The 17,195-nt window shown below is 41.6% G+C and overlaps 2 protein-coding genes and 1 long non-coding RNA gene across 3 annotated transcripts in view; 1 reads left to right on the top strand and 2 right to left on the bottom strand.

Annotated features, from left to right (window-relative positions):
• Window positions 1-226: 226 nt before the first annotated feature.
• On the bottom strand, window positions 227-4,172 carry LOC139556475 (uncharacterized). The gene is made up of 2 exons (XR_011671126.1): window positions 3,660-4,172; window positions 227-2,981 (listed from the first exon to the last, which is right to left on the bottom strand). It is a non-coding gene; the product is annotated as an uncharacterized lncRNA (long non-coding RNA).
• Window positions 4,173-7,345: 3,173 nt separating this feature from the next.
• Window positions 7,346-8,551, bottom strand: LOC139556473 (protein sel-1 homolog 2-like). Its single transcript, XM_071370460.1, has 2 exons — window positions 8,112-8,551; window positions 7,346-8,027 (listed from the first exon to the last, which is right to left on the bottom strand). Exons 1-2 carry the CDS (start codon window positions 8,157-8,159, stop codon window positions 7,650-7,652), a joined length of 426 nt encoding a protein of 141 aa, XP_071226561.1. The 5' UTR covers window positions 8,160-8,551; the 3' UTR covers window positions 7,346-7,649.
• A 198-nt stretch (window positions 8,552-8,749) lies between these two features.
• LOC139556472 (phospholipase B1, membrane-associated) overlaps window positions 8,750-17,195 on the top strand; it is a 28,782-nt gene continuing 20,336 nt past the window's right edge. The window contains exons 1-7 of the mRNA XM_071370459.1: window positions 8,750-8,927; window positions 9,523-9,587; window positions 10,782-10,872; window positions 12,185-12,243; window positions 15,208-15,275; window positions 15,514-15,557; window positions 16,216-16,336. Of these exons, the coding sequence (XP_071226560.1) occupies window positions 8,873-8,927; window positions 9,523-9,587; window positions 10,782-10,872; window positions 12,185-12,243; window positions 15,208-15,275; window positions 15,514-15,557; window positions 16,216-16,336 (503 nt within the window). The 5' untranslated portion in view covers window positions 8,750-8,872. The remainder of the gene's footprint in view (window positions 8,928-9,522; window positions 9,588-10,781; window positions 10,873-12,184; window positions 12,244-15,207; window positions 15,276-15,513; window positions 15,558-16,215; window positions 16,337-17,195) is intronic.

The following is a 17,195-nucleotide window of genomic DNA, read 5'->3' as shown; positions in this document are numbered from 1 at the left end:
CATTAATCCCCCCCCATACTCAACTGGCGGACCGTGGTCTGGACCCAGAACGGGGTCAATACGGTGCGTGGACCCAGAACGGGGTCAATACGGTGCGCGGACCCAGAACGGGGTCAGTACGGCGCGCGGACCCAGAATGGGGTTAATATGGAGCTCGGTAGAGCTTCGACCCCTGGTATCAAATAAACACACAAGACATGGATGTGTCGAATTCTGGAAAGGAGCTTTACAACTGCAAACTGTTTTATTCGCCATCAAGAGGGGTGTGAAGTTTTGGGTCGCATGAATTGCGAGGTGGGGGGTTGTTACTATGCAGATAATTGACACCTTTTTGTGACCTAGGAAATGTGTGTGTGACCGGACCTTCTTAAATAGTACTTGAGTACCCCTGCCCTAAATAATCTGACAGTCACACAGGCCTACATCCACAATTTTGAAATGCTCTCACCAGTAAAAGGTTGAGCCAGTGTTTCCTCTAAGAAGCAATTTTCTGTAAAAAAAAACATTCAAGAAGCATGCTCTAATAACAGCCACTAAATAAAACTGAATTATTCAAATAAATGCTTTTCTGTAATTTAGCTCAACATACTGGTAGGCCAAATGGTGGTGTTGTAGTGCATCTTGGAGTTACACTTCCTAAACATTCAGTCAATAATGGATTGGATTTACATAGTGGTCTTTCATCAGGTGCTCAAAGGGCTTTTACATCGCATGCAGCATAAACTCTCCGCATTCACCACCAATGCGTAGCGCCCACCTGGGTAATATGTAATGCCATTTGGAGCCATGGAATTCATCAGACATCAGTTGGAGTGAAAGAGATACAATAGATTGTCAAAGTGAAAAAGGTAAAGTGCCAAAACACAATACAGTGGATAATGTAGTGGTGACCTGGTTAGAGGGTGATTCATTCAGTAGAACACGTAGCTACCCTCAGTGCACCACTGACCCCAAGGTCACTTTATTACATGGGAATGGATTACATTTGCCAGCTGCTGCCTCTCCCTCCCTCCTCTCTACAGGGAATCTGAGGGAAGAGAATGTAACTAGAGGTCAGGGGGCAGAAACAGTGGAAAGATAACAGTACAGCATCCTTGTTCAGTACTGTGACAATTCAGGAGGGTCAGTGTGTTTTCTAGTGCTCTGTCAATGGCGTGAACTCATTCTCTGAGATTAGATTGATCCTGGCTCGGGATTAGTGGACATGTCAGCTCTGGCACCAATCTGACAAAGAATTGGCTTTCCTCAGCTATGTTCTAGAAATGTAGCTCTGTTCACATTTGTGCATTGAATATCATTCCTCACTGTTGTAACATCCCTCTTTTATGTTCGAATACTTATGCTTATAAGAACTGAGATCGGACATACTTTAGTTGAAATACTTTGAGTATGCTGGCATTACATGGTTGTTCACAAGGCTTCCAAGCACAACTATATGTCCCTTGTAAAACATGCAATTTGAGTACTTCTGTACAAATACAAGGACTGTATTACAGTATAATGTTTACAAAATTACAACTGTAAAAGCGACTTTTGTGGTATGAACAAAAACCAAAGGAAACATCTTACTGCATACATGTGTTACCTTTTTGTAATAATACTTCCATGTTTGTTCAAACTTTTGAGCTTTTGCAAATTTTGATAACTCCTCAAACACAACTTGTATCTGTACTATATTTACAGATATAACAGAGCTAAAAAAATGGTCCTGCTTAACAACAAAAGCCAAGGCAAAGAGCTATGGCAAAAGGAAATATCACTTCTGTGGACATACATAAATTCCTAAGTGGTTTACTTACATTATAAACGTTGTACCATTTGATCTAACTCAGTAAACTTCAAATGTATCCCTTCTAGCAATAACAAGGACTAAACACAACAATTTAAGACCGTTACATAACAGTTCTGTAAAGGGTGTAGGGACAGGAGGCTGGTGATAAACTGATCGACTCCCTTCCTTAAAGATAAACGGCATCAATATTTCTTACTTTAACAACATTCACTTGGCAGACATCTCTATTCCCCTCCAAGCAGACAAATGACCAAGCAAAAACATACTTGTCTGCAGTGTAGGTATATGGGTCAACATAACCACACTGACATAATCCGTGCTGAACCCCTTCAATATTGTAAAATGATGGGTTGAACATACCCCATATTGCTTTGTGGAATAACAAATACATTTTTTATATCCTGTTTCTTTTTAAGATTTCAAAGAAGATCACACACTACTGGTTGGAAATGCCAGGATATCTTAGTGACACAACAATGACATTGAGAATGGCACAAATCAGTTAAAGCGTAATCACATGATACCACATATCTTCAAGACAGATAAGGAAAACAAGTGTCTTCTCGGTGCGTGATTACTGAATGGTCGATGCTAAGACTTCTGCTGTCCGTGATGTTGCTGTTTTGGCTGTTCTGAGGGCAAAGGGGTGTGCAACTCAATATTAGGAAGGTGTCCTTGTTTTGTACACAGTGTATATTATGTTCCTTAGTGCATTTTTCTTCACGTTTCTATTCGACCAAGCATTCACATATTATTCACTCTGCTATTTTTCCCATCAACAAAACAGATGTACATACAAGCAAATAACTTCCCCTGCTGTCTGTTTCTGGAACAACATTTCCAGATATTGAAAGACACACAGCAACTACTCCCCAGATTGTCTGTGCCTCTTTCAGGCCTTTCCAAAGGTTGGTGACTGTTGGATACCGGAGGTAGGTCATCCACTTCATAAAGTCCTCCTAAGTGGCATGCACAGGGAGCCACAACTTTAACGCACATGTGTTGGCCTCTGGGAAGATAATTTTTTGTTCCTGCAACACTGTTGAGTGTAGGAACTCGATGGTTGGCTTGTCATCAAAACCAAACGGTGGGATCTTTGATGCCCCAGTGGCAAAAACCAGTACATCTTCAAGAGTTAGAGGGATAGTTTCTCCCCCCTCCTCCTCTGGCTTGATGAATGCATCTCTCCCTATGAAATAAAAAATAATAAATTAAGCCATTTTTACTTTTAAATGCTCCAACTAAACAACCTAGATGAATGCCTATACATGTCTTAAACAAGGCTGTTTTAAAGCCACCATTCAGTTCTCATTGCGGCGGTGCTGGACTGTAATGTGTCGAGGACACCAAGGGTCATTAGACCCTCTTTAAACCTTTTTAAAAGAGCAAATGTGATCATTAGCATAGATGACAAACAAATTGCAGAATACATTTCTCCACAAATACCTGAGATTACACTATGATCCACCACTGAGTCATTTAGTCTGTTTTAGCTGTGATTGAGAAGTACAATTAGGAATTTGTTATTCAAAATGTGATTCTGAATGGAACTTAGTCACCTCAATCATATTGCATGTTAACGAAGCAGAATCACTGTTAAGTGTGACATTTTACAATACAGGGACAGCAATGTCATTTTATTGTGCTCCACTGACAGCCAATTGCTATCCAAAATCAACAGAATACAAACATTGCTGCCCCACCACTGCTTGGGCCATGTTGACATGAAACTGACGCTAAGCTTGAAGGTGCCGTTTCTGGGCTTGGCAGCTGTCACACAATGCATCATCAATAGAGTTAGAGGCTGCCAATGAAGAGCATGTTTTAGTACAACACTTCAAACAGCAGTGGGCACCGTCGTACATACCCATACAGATTCCACGCAGCTCCTCATCATCCACCTCTGCCAGTGTGCGCGGTGGGGTCAGCTTTCCTGATAACTGGCAGAAGAGTCGATCGGAGAAGGCGCATGGCCCCACCCCTAAAAAAATAAAGGAGAGCCGCACACTCTAGGAGCTCAGATGCAAAAATATTTATGTCCAACATTTCGACAGACAAGCTGTCTTTAGGGTATAAATGAAAATAAATTATGACCATACCTATGGAGTCAAGTGCCAGGCTTTTCTGGTCCTCTCGTACAACAAAAAAATTGGATTCAGAATGGCTTTAATAAGAAGCCTGACGAATTCACGGGACGGCCCACCAGCCTCCATTGCTTCTTCGTCTTTTCCACACGTGTCCACAAGAATAACATTTAGCTTCAGTTGAAAGTCCGTTTAGCACTTTCCAGAACCATTGCCCTGACCACATTGACAACATTGCCGACAGGTTTGTTGAAATCTACTTTTGACCTCAGGGCCATCAGCCAATCCTTCAGGTCTGGTCTGAAACAGAAGCATCACAGTTGTGTCAACAAGATGACAGGTTTTGTATATTTATAAAGTAACAATCCTTAATCATCACTTTAAATAACTCCAGTCCCGTCATACATAGTACTAAAACTTGGGTTTTGAGAAATTGTATCACTCAAATCCATTTACGTAGCTCTGGATGCAAGGACTAACTGACTGCTAAATGCTATTTTTAAACTCGCTAAAGAGGGCACAAAAATACATGCTACATCGTAAGTGTGATTTATCATCTGACCAACCTAGTATTGTATTTAAATGTAACAGAAATTCCCCCCAAAACATTCTCTTCCTCAGGGTGAGCGGGCCTGCGTGCTGGAGAGGGCCTGCTGGCAGGGGGACGGCGACTGGGTGCTGGAGGAGAGGGCCTACTGGCAGGGGGAGAGCGACTGCGCGTTGAGTGAGATATGCTGCGGGCTGTAGAGTGTCTGTGGGATGGAGCTGACATAGTAGATGCACTAATTTCATGAAACACATAAGACAACAGTACAGGTTTGTGTTAATAACATGACCTCTGGATGGAAAACACATGATGGAAAGTGTCATTCACTCACCTCTACTTCCTCCCCTGACCACAACACATATATAGTGCAGGCTTGGGTCAGTCCATTTCGAACTATGCTCCCCTCCTTCGTGCTCCTCAAGATGTTGTTTAAAAATTGGCACTGGAGGGAGAACATCTTGCTGGCCATTACCTTAGTCCCGGCAAAAGCACTCAAAATGAGCGGGACACTAATCCGGACGCTTATAAGAAATCACGCTAAGCCCTCTGACAAAACATCAGACAGGCATAGTGTCAATACAGGACTAAAATCAAATCCTACTATACCAGCTCTGATGCTCGTCGGATGTGGCAGTGTTTGCAAACTACCACGGATTACAAATGGAAACCCAGCCGCAAGCTGCCCTGTGACGCGAGCCTACCAGACAAGCTAAATGTCCTCTATGCTTGCTTTGAGGCAAGCAACACTGTGTGATCACGCACTTCGTAGCCAATGTGAGTAAGACCTTTAAACAGGTTAACCTTCACAAGGTCGAATGCCAGCCGGATTACCAGGACGTGTACTCAGAGCATGTGCTGACCAGCTGGCAAGTGTTTTCATTTTCAACCTCTCCCAGTCTGTAACACCTACATGTTTCAAGCAGACTACCATAGTCTCTGTGCCCAAGAACACCAAGGTTACCTGTCTAAATGACTATCACCCCGTAGCACTCACATCTGTAGCCATGAAATGCTTGAAAGGCTGGTCATGGCTCACATCAGGACCATCATGCCAGAAACCCTAGACCCACTCCAATTCGCATACCGCTCCAACAGATCCACAGATGACGCAATCTCAAGCACACTCCACACTGCCCTTTCCCACCTGGACAAAATGAACACCTATGTGAGAATGCTGTTCATTGACTACAGCTCACCATTCAACAACATAATGCCCACAAAGCTCATCACTAAGCTAATGACCCTGGGACTAAACACCTCCCTCTGCAACTGGATCCTGAACTTCCTGACGGGCCGCCCCCAGGTGGTAAGGGTAGGCAACAACACATCTGACAGGTATGCTGCAGTTGCAGAATTTCGGATTTGACATAGGAGTAAATAATATTTTATTGAGCGGCAAAACTTGAATATAACAACATTTCCAATCTAAATGTGAAATATAATTGCTGACACAAAAAAGCAACATTTGGGAAAATAATTGTATTTGGATATAAGGTCATGCTTAGGTGAATAAACTATAAATGGAAATAAAGGGCTACAGTTTACACTTTTATAGGTGTTTCATGAAATGTTGTTTTTAGAAAAGGAGTGTTTTTAAAAAGTACTGGGGCAATTGTAATTATTTCAATAAAATATGGGAGATGTCACCATTAATATCTGCACTATGGGGAGATTTGATGTGTCCCTCTTTTTAAGTCCCTCTTTTTAACTCACCTGCACATTCATTTTCTTTGTTCTTTCTTTTCAATAGTTGTTTTTAATTCATAAAATAATATTCATTGGAATGTAATATAACTGATAACATTAAATGACATTGGAATATAACATTTAATAATTATAACTCATAACTTAACTAATTAATTCAGTGTAACATTGTGGCAACTCTTGTGCTCTGTTATTGCACAAATCTAATTTGTAAATAGGTCACAAATAAAACTATCCCCAGTAAAATTGGAGCACAACTCATGAGCCCACCTCCTACACTGCTCACACCTAATACAGTCCCCACCTGTGACTGAAAACAGGGGGAGAGATGCCAATTGAAAAACTCTCTCTTAAAACATGCCTAGGAACTGCGGTAGAACTTTACCAAGCTGGATAAATCCGGCACCATTGAAACGTTGATTAATGTGCACTGTCCCTGCAAAAATGTAAATAAACTCAAACTCAAAAACGTAGCTCGCTATCTAGCTATATAACATAAAATTCTGTGTAAAATAGCTAAAAGGCTATAAAGTAGCATTAACTGTAAAGCTATCAGTCACTAGTGGAAACATTTGCAACTGCAATTAAGTTACGTTATCTTTTTTCATGTATTTTACCTCAGACGATCTGGTAGCTTATGCTAACTAGCTAGCTGGCTAGCATTTACTGCTAGTGAAGTTGTTAGCTAGAAAGTTCGCATAAACTAGCGCTAACCAGGCTAGTCATTGTGTAAATATTGCCCCCAACACACTCATCCAACATATTACTACTTTACAAAAAAATTATATATTTTTCTCTATCTCTTAACAAGTGGATTATTTATCTTAAGGCTTTTCTACTTGTATAGATCTAACTTCATTGGAATATATCTACAAAATCGTTTTGTTGAAATATCTCCAAAAGTTGTGATGACACAGATGTCACGCCCTGGCCTTAGTTATCTTTGTTTTCTTTATTATTTTAGTTAGGTCAGGGTGTGACATGGGGGATGTATGTGTTTTGTATTGTCTAGGGGGTTTTGTATGTTTATGGGGCAGTGTCTAGTCTAGGTGTATGTATGTCTATGGTTGCCTAGATTGGTTCTCAATTAGAGACAGCTGTCTATCGTTGTCTCTGATTGGGAACCATATTTAGGCAGCCATATTCATTGGGTAGTTCGTGGGTTATTGTCTATGTCTATGTGTAGTGTTTAGTGTCAGCACTATTTTGGATTATAGCGTCACGTTCGTTCGTTTTTTGTAGTTTGTAAAGTGTTCTTCGTTTTTGTCTTCATTAAAAATAGAAGATGTATTCAAACCACGCTGCGCTTTGGTCCTCCTCTCTTCCACCATATAACGATCGTGACAACAGAGGACATTTTTTTTAGCAAGAGCAGTGGCAGTGGAAATGTTGGGGAAATAATTGGGTGACATCTTGTGGTGAATTATAGGGGGGAGGGGCAGTTACCTCCTTGTACCCTAATGATCTCCAAAATTCGAGGCAAGTGCATGGTCATGATAACTGGCCTGACTGATTTATCAATCTAAAAATTGTTAGCTGACATGGCTAGTTGAGTGACTGTCTGACTGACAAAAGAAGAGAAAAGCTGCTGATGCACAACCAAATTTTGAACTTGCAGTCGGGGGCCCATAGCGGCCAGGGGCCCTACGTGACCACTTATGCCTGATTTTAAAGTAATGTACATATGTCTGGGGGGTTGAAATGGAAACAACCAGGGAATGAAACTCCCAGAGGCACCGGATCCAGGAAGCGCTCTGTACTGTACACTCACGTTGAGGTCGTGCAGGTATTGCAGGGTGTAGACCAGGCCCAGTTTACACAGAGCCAGGAAGACGGGCACCTGGGCTTCGGGACTAGCCTCGGCAGCCATGTCGTAGAAACGCTTGGCCAGGTGGATATCCTACAGGAGGGGGAAAGAGTAAGGGGTTAGACTTATAGGGTTGCATGTGTGTATGAATGAGTTTGTTTATGTGCGTGTGCCAACCTGTTTGATGCCCAGGCCTTTCTCGTGCATGTAGCCCAGGTTGAACATGGCCTGAGCGCTGTGCTGCTGCTCCGAGGCCAGCCTATAGTGGATGACAGCGGTCTCGTAGTCCACGTCAGTACCGTACCCGTAGAAGTGGTAGTCCCCCAGCTTTATCCTAGCCACTGTATAACCTGGGCCCAGTTTTTCAAACCAAATGTCATGGGATCATATAACATGATCTTTGTTGTAGCATATAATGGGATATGTTGGAAAATGTGTAGAATTGCACGACATTTGCTTTAAAACTGCAACAATGTCTCTGTGCCCCATGGCAAAATGAGTAGAATTGCATGACATTTGTTAAAAAATTCCAAAATTGTCTCTCCGCCCGATGGCAAAATGCGTAGAACTGCAGAAAGCTTGCTTTAACAGTGCAACATTTTCTCTACACCCCGTGGCAAAAATGTGTAGAATTGCAGGAAATGTACAAAAAAAAAAATGTATCCACTAGGTGGGGGGGCCTCGCAACCAAATTGCGCTAAGGGCCCCCAAAAGACTAAAGCCGGTCCTGTCTATAATAATGGCTAATTGGCTGTGTGTGGAGGTCAGTTCCCTTGTGCTACTAGCTCTATGGCCGATCCTTTATGCTTTCTGTATAACTGGGCCCGGACTTTGTCACTCAGCTGTTTTGGGTGGGGGAGATAAGGTTGGCCTCATATAATGGCCGTGCACTCTGGCCGTGCATCACATTGTGCTGTCCCCGCACACCACACGCCACTATGGGGTGGCTTTTGATTGCCGTGGCAACCTGTGCGCTAGCCTCCTCTGCCAAAGGTAAGTGCTGGAACCAGCAGGAGAACGGCCTGCACAGAGTCCCTATCTGTGCATATTTCACATTTTACACACACACACACACACACACACACACACACACACACACACACACACACACACACACACACACACACACACACACACACACACACACACACACACACACACACACACACACACACACACACACACATTCCACACACATGTCAGTTACTGTGGCCACATTGTTGGGGCGAGCAGTTTTTTCTGAAAGAGGGGCCTGGCTTGGGTAGGTCGATGTTGGTTTAGATAATGGAGGACCTGTTCAAAAAGGAACATCAGGGATTTTTGGTTTCAAAAGTTAGACATATAAAAGTTTGGCAGCTCGCAGTGATGATAATGAAGACTACAGAAGTAGATCGTAATCACAACAGAAAAAATATGCTTTCCGCATAACCTGACTTCAGTTTCTCTTGGTCTTTTGTATTGGCTGGGTTATGTAAGCACCAGGACAAACTCAGCAGGCAAAACTGTTTCTGGTTGTTGTAATGACATCATTCCAACCAGTTTTGCCTGCTGGGAAGACACCCCTTCATGGATACTGTCTCCTTCTAAGGCAACAAGTGGTGGTGGCAGTATGAGGAAGGCATACGACACTACAGCCAGGAGGCTCTCCACAAGGTACTGTCCCCTTTGACCCTTTTATCATCTTGGTGTAGGCTTGGTGTAGGGTGAAGTTGCCCCTAGACGCTGATGTTGGAGCAGTTTTACATTTACATAACTAATGGTTAAGGTTAGGATTGGGGGCGAGGAAGCTGATCCTAGATTTGTACCTCAGGGAAACTTCTCCCCAGAGCTTTTATTTTCAGTATGCGCCTTCCGTAACCTTTGGTAATGTAAAGGCCTTCATAACACATTAAAAGCAATGAATGTGACAAGTTTAAATTCTCTTTCATCAATGGCATTTTGATTGAATGGTTATTTAGTGCTTATAAAGGTGTTATGTCATCTCACATCAAGGAGACCTATGCTAGATATTGATCTACAGTATGTTATTAAGCATTTGTTACCTGACTTGAATTACCTGAAGATATACTTCATTGGTCTGTGTGTACATCCCTTACACATTGGTATGTGTAGTTGTACATGCTACAGTTGAAGGGATAGTTCACCCAAATTACAAAATGACGTATTGGTTTCCTTGCCCTATAAACGGTCAATGGACAAGGTATGACAGCAATCCATGCTTTGGTTTGTTTCCTTGGCACTGTTTCCACATGCTTACATTTTAGCATTTGTGCCACAAATCCCATTTAAGTCATGGGACCGATATTAGCATGATTTGAACATGATGTGTGAAAAATGCTCATTTTGGTCCCATGACTTGAATGGGATTTTGCCACATGCTAAAACATTAGCATTTGGAAACAGTGCCAGCTACTGCCAGGGAAACTACACCAAAGCATGGATTGCTGTCATAACTTGTAAATAAACTGCTTACAGGTTAGGAAAACCAATTTTGTAATTTGGGTGAACTATCTCTTTAATGACATGACTGACTGATTCTGCTATGACTACATGACCTTGGTTGTTTGTTATTCAAGTTAATATTCAGTGTCATGTCAGGTTATCTGAATGTTTGTTCGGGATTGATAGCAATTGACGCACACGCACACACACACACAGTTGTATCTTAGAGGTTGGAACATCTTTCTGGTCTGATGTGGATTCTTGTTCCCTTGCAACTCGTATTGGTACCAGGGGACCATCGTTTCCCCCATTATAATCAGAAATATGTACAGACATATTTACTGCGTTCTACCTTCTATCTGTGTATCTATTCTTTTCTCTCCTTCACTCTCATTCTTGTTTCAGGAGTTTCCAGAGAAAACCAGACCGGTGAACTTCACACATTCTCCTTTCCAATGTCCTGACATGAGTCGCTCGCCCACTGTCCCCTCATCAGGTAAGATGGAACCATCCTTTAGAGTTGATTTAGAAAGTCAATATGTGAACTCCCAGGCCAGTCTTATTCTCTAACTCAAAGGTGTGGTCTAGGATCTGGTATTAATGTAAGCTTGTGGAATCAGGCAGCTTTGCAAGGCTAGGAAACAGCACCATAATGTCCAGCCCCGGGAACAGGGTTTTGGGGGCAGATCCTAGACCAGTCCTCAGAGACATCTTCAACTGCCTTCTCTCTGAGTAAATACTGTATGTTAGAGATCATCAACTAGATTTTCTTGAGTGGATGGTCAGGGGCCCGGAACATAATTACAAATAATTTGTAGACTAAATTGATTGCAAGACGCCCAACAGATATTATATTTGACTAAAACATAATCATTTCAAACCTTGCTTGCATTTGTATATGATCACGTATAGTGCATTTGGAAAGTATTCAGACCAAATACAGGTGTGCCAAGAAGACTCAAGGATGTAATCACTGCCAAAGGTGCTTCAACAAAGTACTGAGTAAAGGGTCTGAATACTTATGTAAATGTGATATTTAATTTATTTGTATTTTTATACATTTGCAAAAATGTATAAAAAACTGTTTTTGTTTTTTCATTATGGGGTATTGTGTGTAGATTGATGAGATGACAAAAACAATTTAATACATTTTAGAATAAGGCTGTAGCGTAACAAAATGTGAAAATATTCAAGGGGTCTGAATACTTTCCGAATGCACTGTACATCTCTCTGCTATGCATGTATACTTGGGAATACTTTGGAACAGATTCCAAAATTTGAATCACTTGGAGGTTATTTGCTGGAGTTTTAGTCTTTTGTGTAAAGCAATATTTTAATATATTTATTTTTATTATTATTATTGTTTTTGCACAGTAAACTTGGGGGGCCAAATAAAATCATCCGCGGGCCTCCAGTTGGGAAACCCTGTTGTATGTTTTCCTTGTGGGAGTTGAACAATTGGATCAATGTTGTTAGTGTAATGGTTTTGGATTCGTAACCTCCCTCCCCAGCTATAAATCGCTAGCTTGAAATCGAATCACGCTATTGTATCGCTAGCTTTTCTAGTGTAATAAACAAAGACGTGACCGCTTGTCAAGCATGGTCCCCGGTCCAAGCCCAGTAAGGGACAAGAAAGGAAGCAAGCACAGTGACACACCTCTTATATTAGCCCTCTACAACCTAATATGATATGTGGACAGTGTAGGAGGCCACCTGGGTCAGCAATGTCAGCATTATAAATCTCTCTCTCTCTCAATATCCACCAATGTGTCCTCTCTCTTGACTTTGTCTCTCTTCTTGCTCTTTAGTTGAGTTGGTAAAGGCAGCGGACATTAAAGTCATTGCTGCCCTTGGGGATTCTCTGACGGTGAGTTCAACGTTGAGTTTGTCTTAACATAAAACACTTTACACTTGACTCTTGACCAGAGTTTTTGGGGCTGTGGGTGTTACTTAAAGGGGGACGTGATTGGTATAACCAATTTTGGACTTTGTGATTAATGATAAATAGCCATTGATTCTTTAAGAATATAATTTACAAATGCTTCATGAGCTTAGTTTAACAGTCGTGCCCCATCAAAACCCAAAATATAAGCTCATTTTGCTCCATTGTTTATAAACAATTAAATTATAAACAAACGTTGTATAGCTTCAAACCACGGTTAAAGGTCCAATGCAGACATTTTTATCTCTATATCAAATAATTTCTGGGTACCAATTCAGTAGCCTACTGTGATGGTTTTGAATGTAATAAAAAAATCTATATATATAAAAAAATAACATTTTAGCAAAGACCAATTTCTCAAGCAAGAATGTTGCTAGGACTGTCTGAGAGTGGTCTGAGTGGGGAAGGGACAACTGAAAATTAGCTGTTATTGGCAGATGTTTGGAAAAAGTCCATCTCAACAAAACCATTATTTTATTTTACACTAGAAGGACATCATCATCATTTTCACAATTTCACAGTATTATTCCAACCTCATAGTGTGGAAATGTATATGAAATACAGGCAAATCACGTTTTTGACTGTACTGGGCCTTTAAAACTATAATGTTGACATCATGGATGGTCAGTCCTCACATCCACAGCTCAGTCTATGAATTTAAGAGTGGTTACATTTCTCCAGCCCTATCCCTCAGCTGTTTACCAAAACAAGTGATGTAGTGGCTGCTTTGTTGTTTTTCAAATCCTGTATTTCCCCTTTAAAGCACCTGATGTCACCTTTTCAAAACTGAAACTAGTAAATGCAAAACCATGCATCCACGTTTAGCTTATTGGAGCAGTTTCACTCAACGCTGCATGGAAATATATGGAAAGTAGTTACTGTAATGAGTTTAACTGAACTGTCTGGACTGGACCAATACAACTAACCAATTCATTTAAAGCTGTTGTGGGCTCAAGACCTCAATGCATTTAAACCATTCAACCACCGCAGATCAGGGCCATTAGAAATTCTGTTCAGGCCAGGGAGAGAAGAAAAGTTAACATTGAACTCAGAATGTTCTAATCGTTCAGGCAGATTGCTTTAATCATAGTAGCTGCATTTGCTAATCTTTGGCACGTACAGTGCCTTCGGAAATAATCAGACTCCTTGACTTTTTCCACATTTTGTTACGTTACAGCCTTATTCTAAAATGGATTTAATATTTTTTTTTTCCTCCTCAATCTACACACAATAACCTAAAATAATGACAAAGCAAAAACAGGTTTTTAGAAATTGTTGCTAATTTATGAAAAAATACGATATCACATTGACATAAGTATTTAGACCCTTTACTCAGTACTTTGTTGAAGCACCTTTAGCAGTGATTACAGCCTCGAGTCTTCTTGGGTATGACACTACAAGCTTGGCACATCTGTATTTGGGGAGTTTCTTCCATTCTTCTCTGCAGATCCTCTCAAACTCTGTCAAGTTGGATGGGGACTGTTGCTGCACAGCTATTTTCAGGTCTCTCCAGAGATGTTAGATCGGGTTTAAGTCCGGGCTCTGGCTGGGCCACTCAAGGATATTCAAAGACTTGTCACTCCTGCGCTGTCTTGGCTATGTGCTTAGGATTGCTGTGTGGTTGGAAGGTGAACCTTCTCCCCAGTCTGAGATCCTGAGCTCTCTGGAGCAGGGTTTCATCAAGGATCTCTCTGTACTTTGTTCCTTTAATCTTTTCCCCATCCTGACTAGTCTCCCAGTCCCTGCCGCTGAAAAACATCCCCACAGCAAGATGCTGCCACCAGCATGCTTTACCGTAGGGATGGTGCCAGGTTTCCTCCAGACGTGACGCTTGGCATTCAGGCCAAAGAGTTCACTCTTGGTTTCATCAGACAAGAGAATCTTGTTTCTCATGGTCTGAGAGTCTTAAGGTGCCTTTTGGCAAACTCCAAGCGGGCTGTCATGTCCCTTTTACTGAGGAGTGGCTTCCGTCTGGCCGCTCTACCAGGAAGGCCTAATTGGTGGAGTGCTGCAGAGATGGTTGTCCTTCTGGAAGGTTCTCCCTTCTCCACAGAGGAACTCTAGAGCTCTGTCAGAGTGACCATCGGGTTCTTGGTCACCTCCCTGACCAAGGCCCTCCCCCGATTGCTCAGTTTGACCGGGTGGCCAACTCCTGGAAGAGTCTTGGTGGTTCCAAACTTCTTCCATTTAAGAATGATGGGGGCCACTGTGTTCTTGGGGACCTTCAATGCTGGAGACCTTTTTTGGTACCCTTCCCCAGATCTGTGCCTTGACCCAATCCTGTCTCAGAGCTCTTCGGACAATTCCTTCGACCTCATGCCTTGGTTTTTGCTCTGACATGCACTGTCAACTGTGGGACCTTATTTAGACAGGTGTGTGCCTTTCCAAATCATGTCCAATCAATTTAATTTACCAGAAGTGGATTCCAATCAAATTGTAGAAACATCTCAAGGATGATCAACGGAAACAGGATGCACCTGGGCTCAATTTCGAGTCTCATAGCGAAGGGTCTGAATACTTATGCAAATAACGTATTTCTGTTTTTTATTTTTAAAGCAATTCCCAAAAATTCGAAAACCTGTTTTTGCTTTGTCATTATGGGGTATTGTGTGTAGATTTCAGATTTTAGAATAAGGGTTCCGAATACTTCCCGAAGGCACTGTATGTCAATGTCATAGTTGAATAATCTTTGACCATTCATTGCGGTCATGGCTGTATCATACTGGAAGTTACTGTTTCGATTAACATACTGTAGTTTGCTATTAACAGTTTTGTGGTTACTGTCTCACTTGAAAGGAAAGTGTTATTAATGGGTATAACCATATGACTCGCCTTGTGGTTGATTGTTTGATGAATTGCTACATGGACTGTCTTGCCCTCTCTATTCAGACCGCCATAGGTGCCAATGCCACCAACGTCCTTGGGATTCCTATCGAGTTCCGTCACGTGTCATGGAGGTACCCAATGAATTGTCTTTAGATGAGAATATGACAAGAATGATGAGAATAAGAATTGTATCAAGATGACAACTTTGCATAGTAATGTATGTTTTCTTGTCCGTTATTTGGTTATTCTGAATGATAGTTCTCTGTCTAATAATAATCAGTCAATTGTTGTCATAATTTGGAAGTAATGCAATTGTTTTTGAATGACAACTTAATGACACTATAGTGGAAAATGTCTTGTGCCTTGCAGCATCGGGGGCCATGGATCATACCAAGATGTCATTACACTGGCAAGTAAGTGCCTTTCGACTCAAATAGCACCTTGAGCTTTGTAGGAACTTTAGTCATTCATTGGCACAAATTAATTCTAACCAGACTGATCTTGGGCAGCCTGGTCCCAGATCTGTTTGTGCTCTTGCCAACTTCATTTCTATAATTGTAAAGCCATAGATGGCAATGAGTGACAAGGAGTGGGCGTAATAGAACAGCAATGCTGGCACTCAGGCTTTATCTTGCATTGTTTTTGCCTGGTTATGGTTAGGTTTGAAGTAATAGCAGATCCTTGATCTATGGTTAGAGGCAACATCTACCTTGACGATAGAATGCACAGTGACCTATCATCCTTCATGTTCTACCTGTGTGAGCGTAAAGGTGTAGGGGGAAGTTGCCCCTAGATGCTGATCTGGGGTCAGTTTTGCATTTCCCCCACTAATGGTTAAGGTTAGAATTGGCGAGGGAAAGCTTATCCTAGATCTGTATGTAGGGGAAAGTTCACCCCAGAGATGGAGACAAAGGAAGAGAATGTGCTCAGCTCTAAATCCTCTTGTGTAACCCAATAGAAAGGGTGCTTGGAACCAAAAATCAATCAAATAAAAAAGGCCAGCACTCACATATATATATATATATTTGATTTTTTCCCCCCTGTGTGAACCCTCCTTTGCATGTGCTCTAGATATCGTAAGGCTTTTCAATCCCAATGTGCTTGGTGCTGCACCGGCCAAGACTGTCCATGGAACCTCAGCCCCCCTCAGCGAAACAGGATTCAACCTGGCCGTGACCGGACACAACACCTTGTAAGAAACCACTATGGTGAAATATGCAAACATACTGTCTGTCTGCCAGAGATTTAACCAATGAAAGTGATGCATAGAGTTGCGTGCACTAAAAAGCTAGTTTGTGCCACGGTACTGGCACAATGCTTGTATAACACAGTGGTCTGATGTCTCATGACATATCTAAACTAACTTTTAAGTGGCTGCAGATTTGAGTTAAATGACACTGCACATTTGAGTTACACTAGTCTCGTGTAGCCATACCTCGAAATCACGTTGTTGTCACACCTCGTTTCTCGATGAGGCCAGAGTTACATACACAATCTGACGATTTCAACGATATTATGTGTAGCTGCCTGTGCTACACTCATTTATTTTGTTTCATGACTAATTTCTGTCTGTGTACTTATTGTTCATTTCATTCTGTAACAGCTCAAAATAATCTGATATTTGGGTTGTTCGTTTTAAAGTTTTTTATTTAGACTTTTGAAAATAAGTAATGAATGTGACAATCCTAGATATGGAAAGATGCCACACCTCCTATCCTTGCAATGGTGTCTTCTGTGACGGCATGGACAGAGACATTGATGGCTATCTCCATTTTAAAGTAGTAAATTGCTTATTTTTCTACTTCCAAGAGTGTATTGTCAGTTTGTAAATAAACTGAAAAGGTGGATATCACCACCTGTTGTGCTGGATTGTGTATTGTCTGAACCGGTATAAAGCCAAGGTTGGTGATTTACAGCCACCTGCAGTTATGGAATGTTTGCTCAGGAGTATAATTAATTGGCTGACCCTTCCTGCTGACGTGATTGGAATTAAGGCACTGTCCAGGGTTGCTCTCTATCCAACTCTATGGTGACACTAGCCTTGACTAACC

This window comes from Salvelinus alpinus, chromosome 27 (assembly GCF_045679555.1).
Source record: "Salvelinus alpinus chromosome 27, SLU_Salpinus.1, whole genome shotgun sequence".
Classification (NCBI taxonomy): Eukaryota; Metazoa; Chordata; class Actinopteri; order Salmoniformes; family Salmonidae; genus Salvelinus; species Salvelinus alpinus.
This window is presented reverse-complemented; position numbering and strand designations above follow the sequence as displayed.

Excerpts from the sequence above, each read along its gene's own strand:
- LOC139556473 (XM_071370460.1), bottom strand. The coding sequence starts at position 8,159 with ATGTTCAACCTGGGCTACATGCACGAGAAAGGCCTGGGCATCAAACAG. Across the intron at positions 8,028-8,111 it reads AAGGCCTGGGCATCAAACAG|GATATCCACCTGGCCAAGCG; the intron begins GTTGGCACACGC and ends CCCCTCCTGTAG.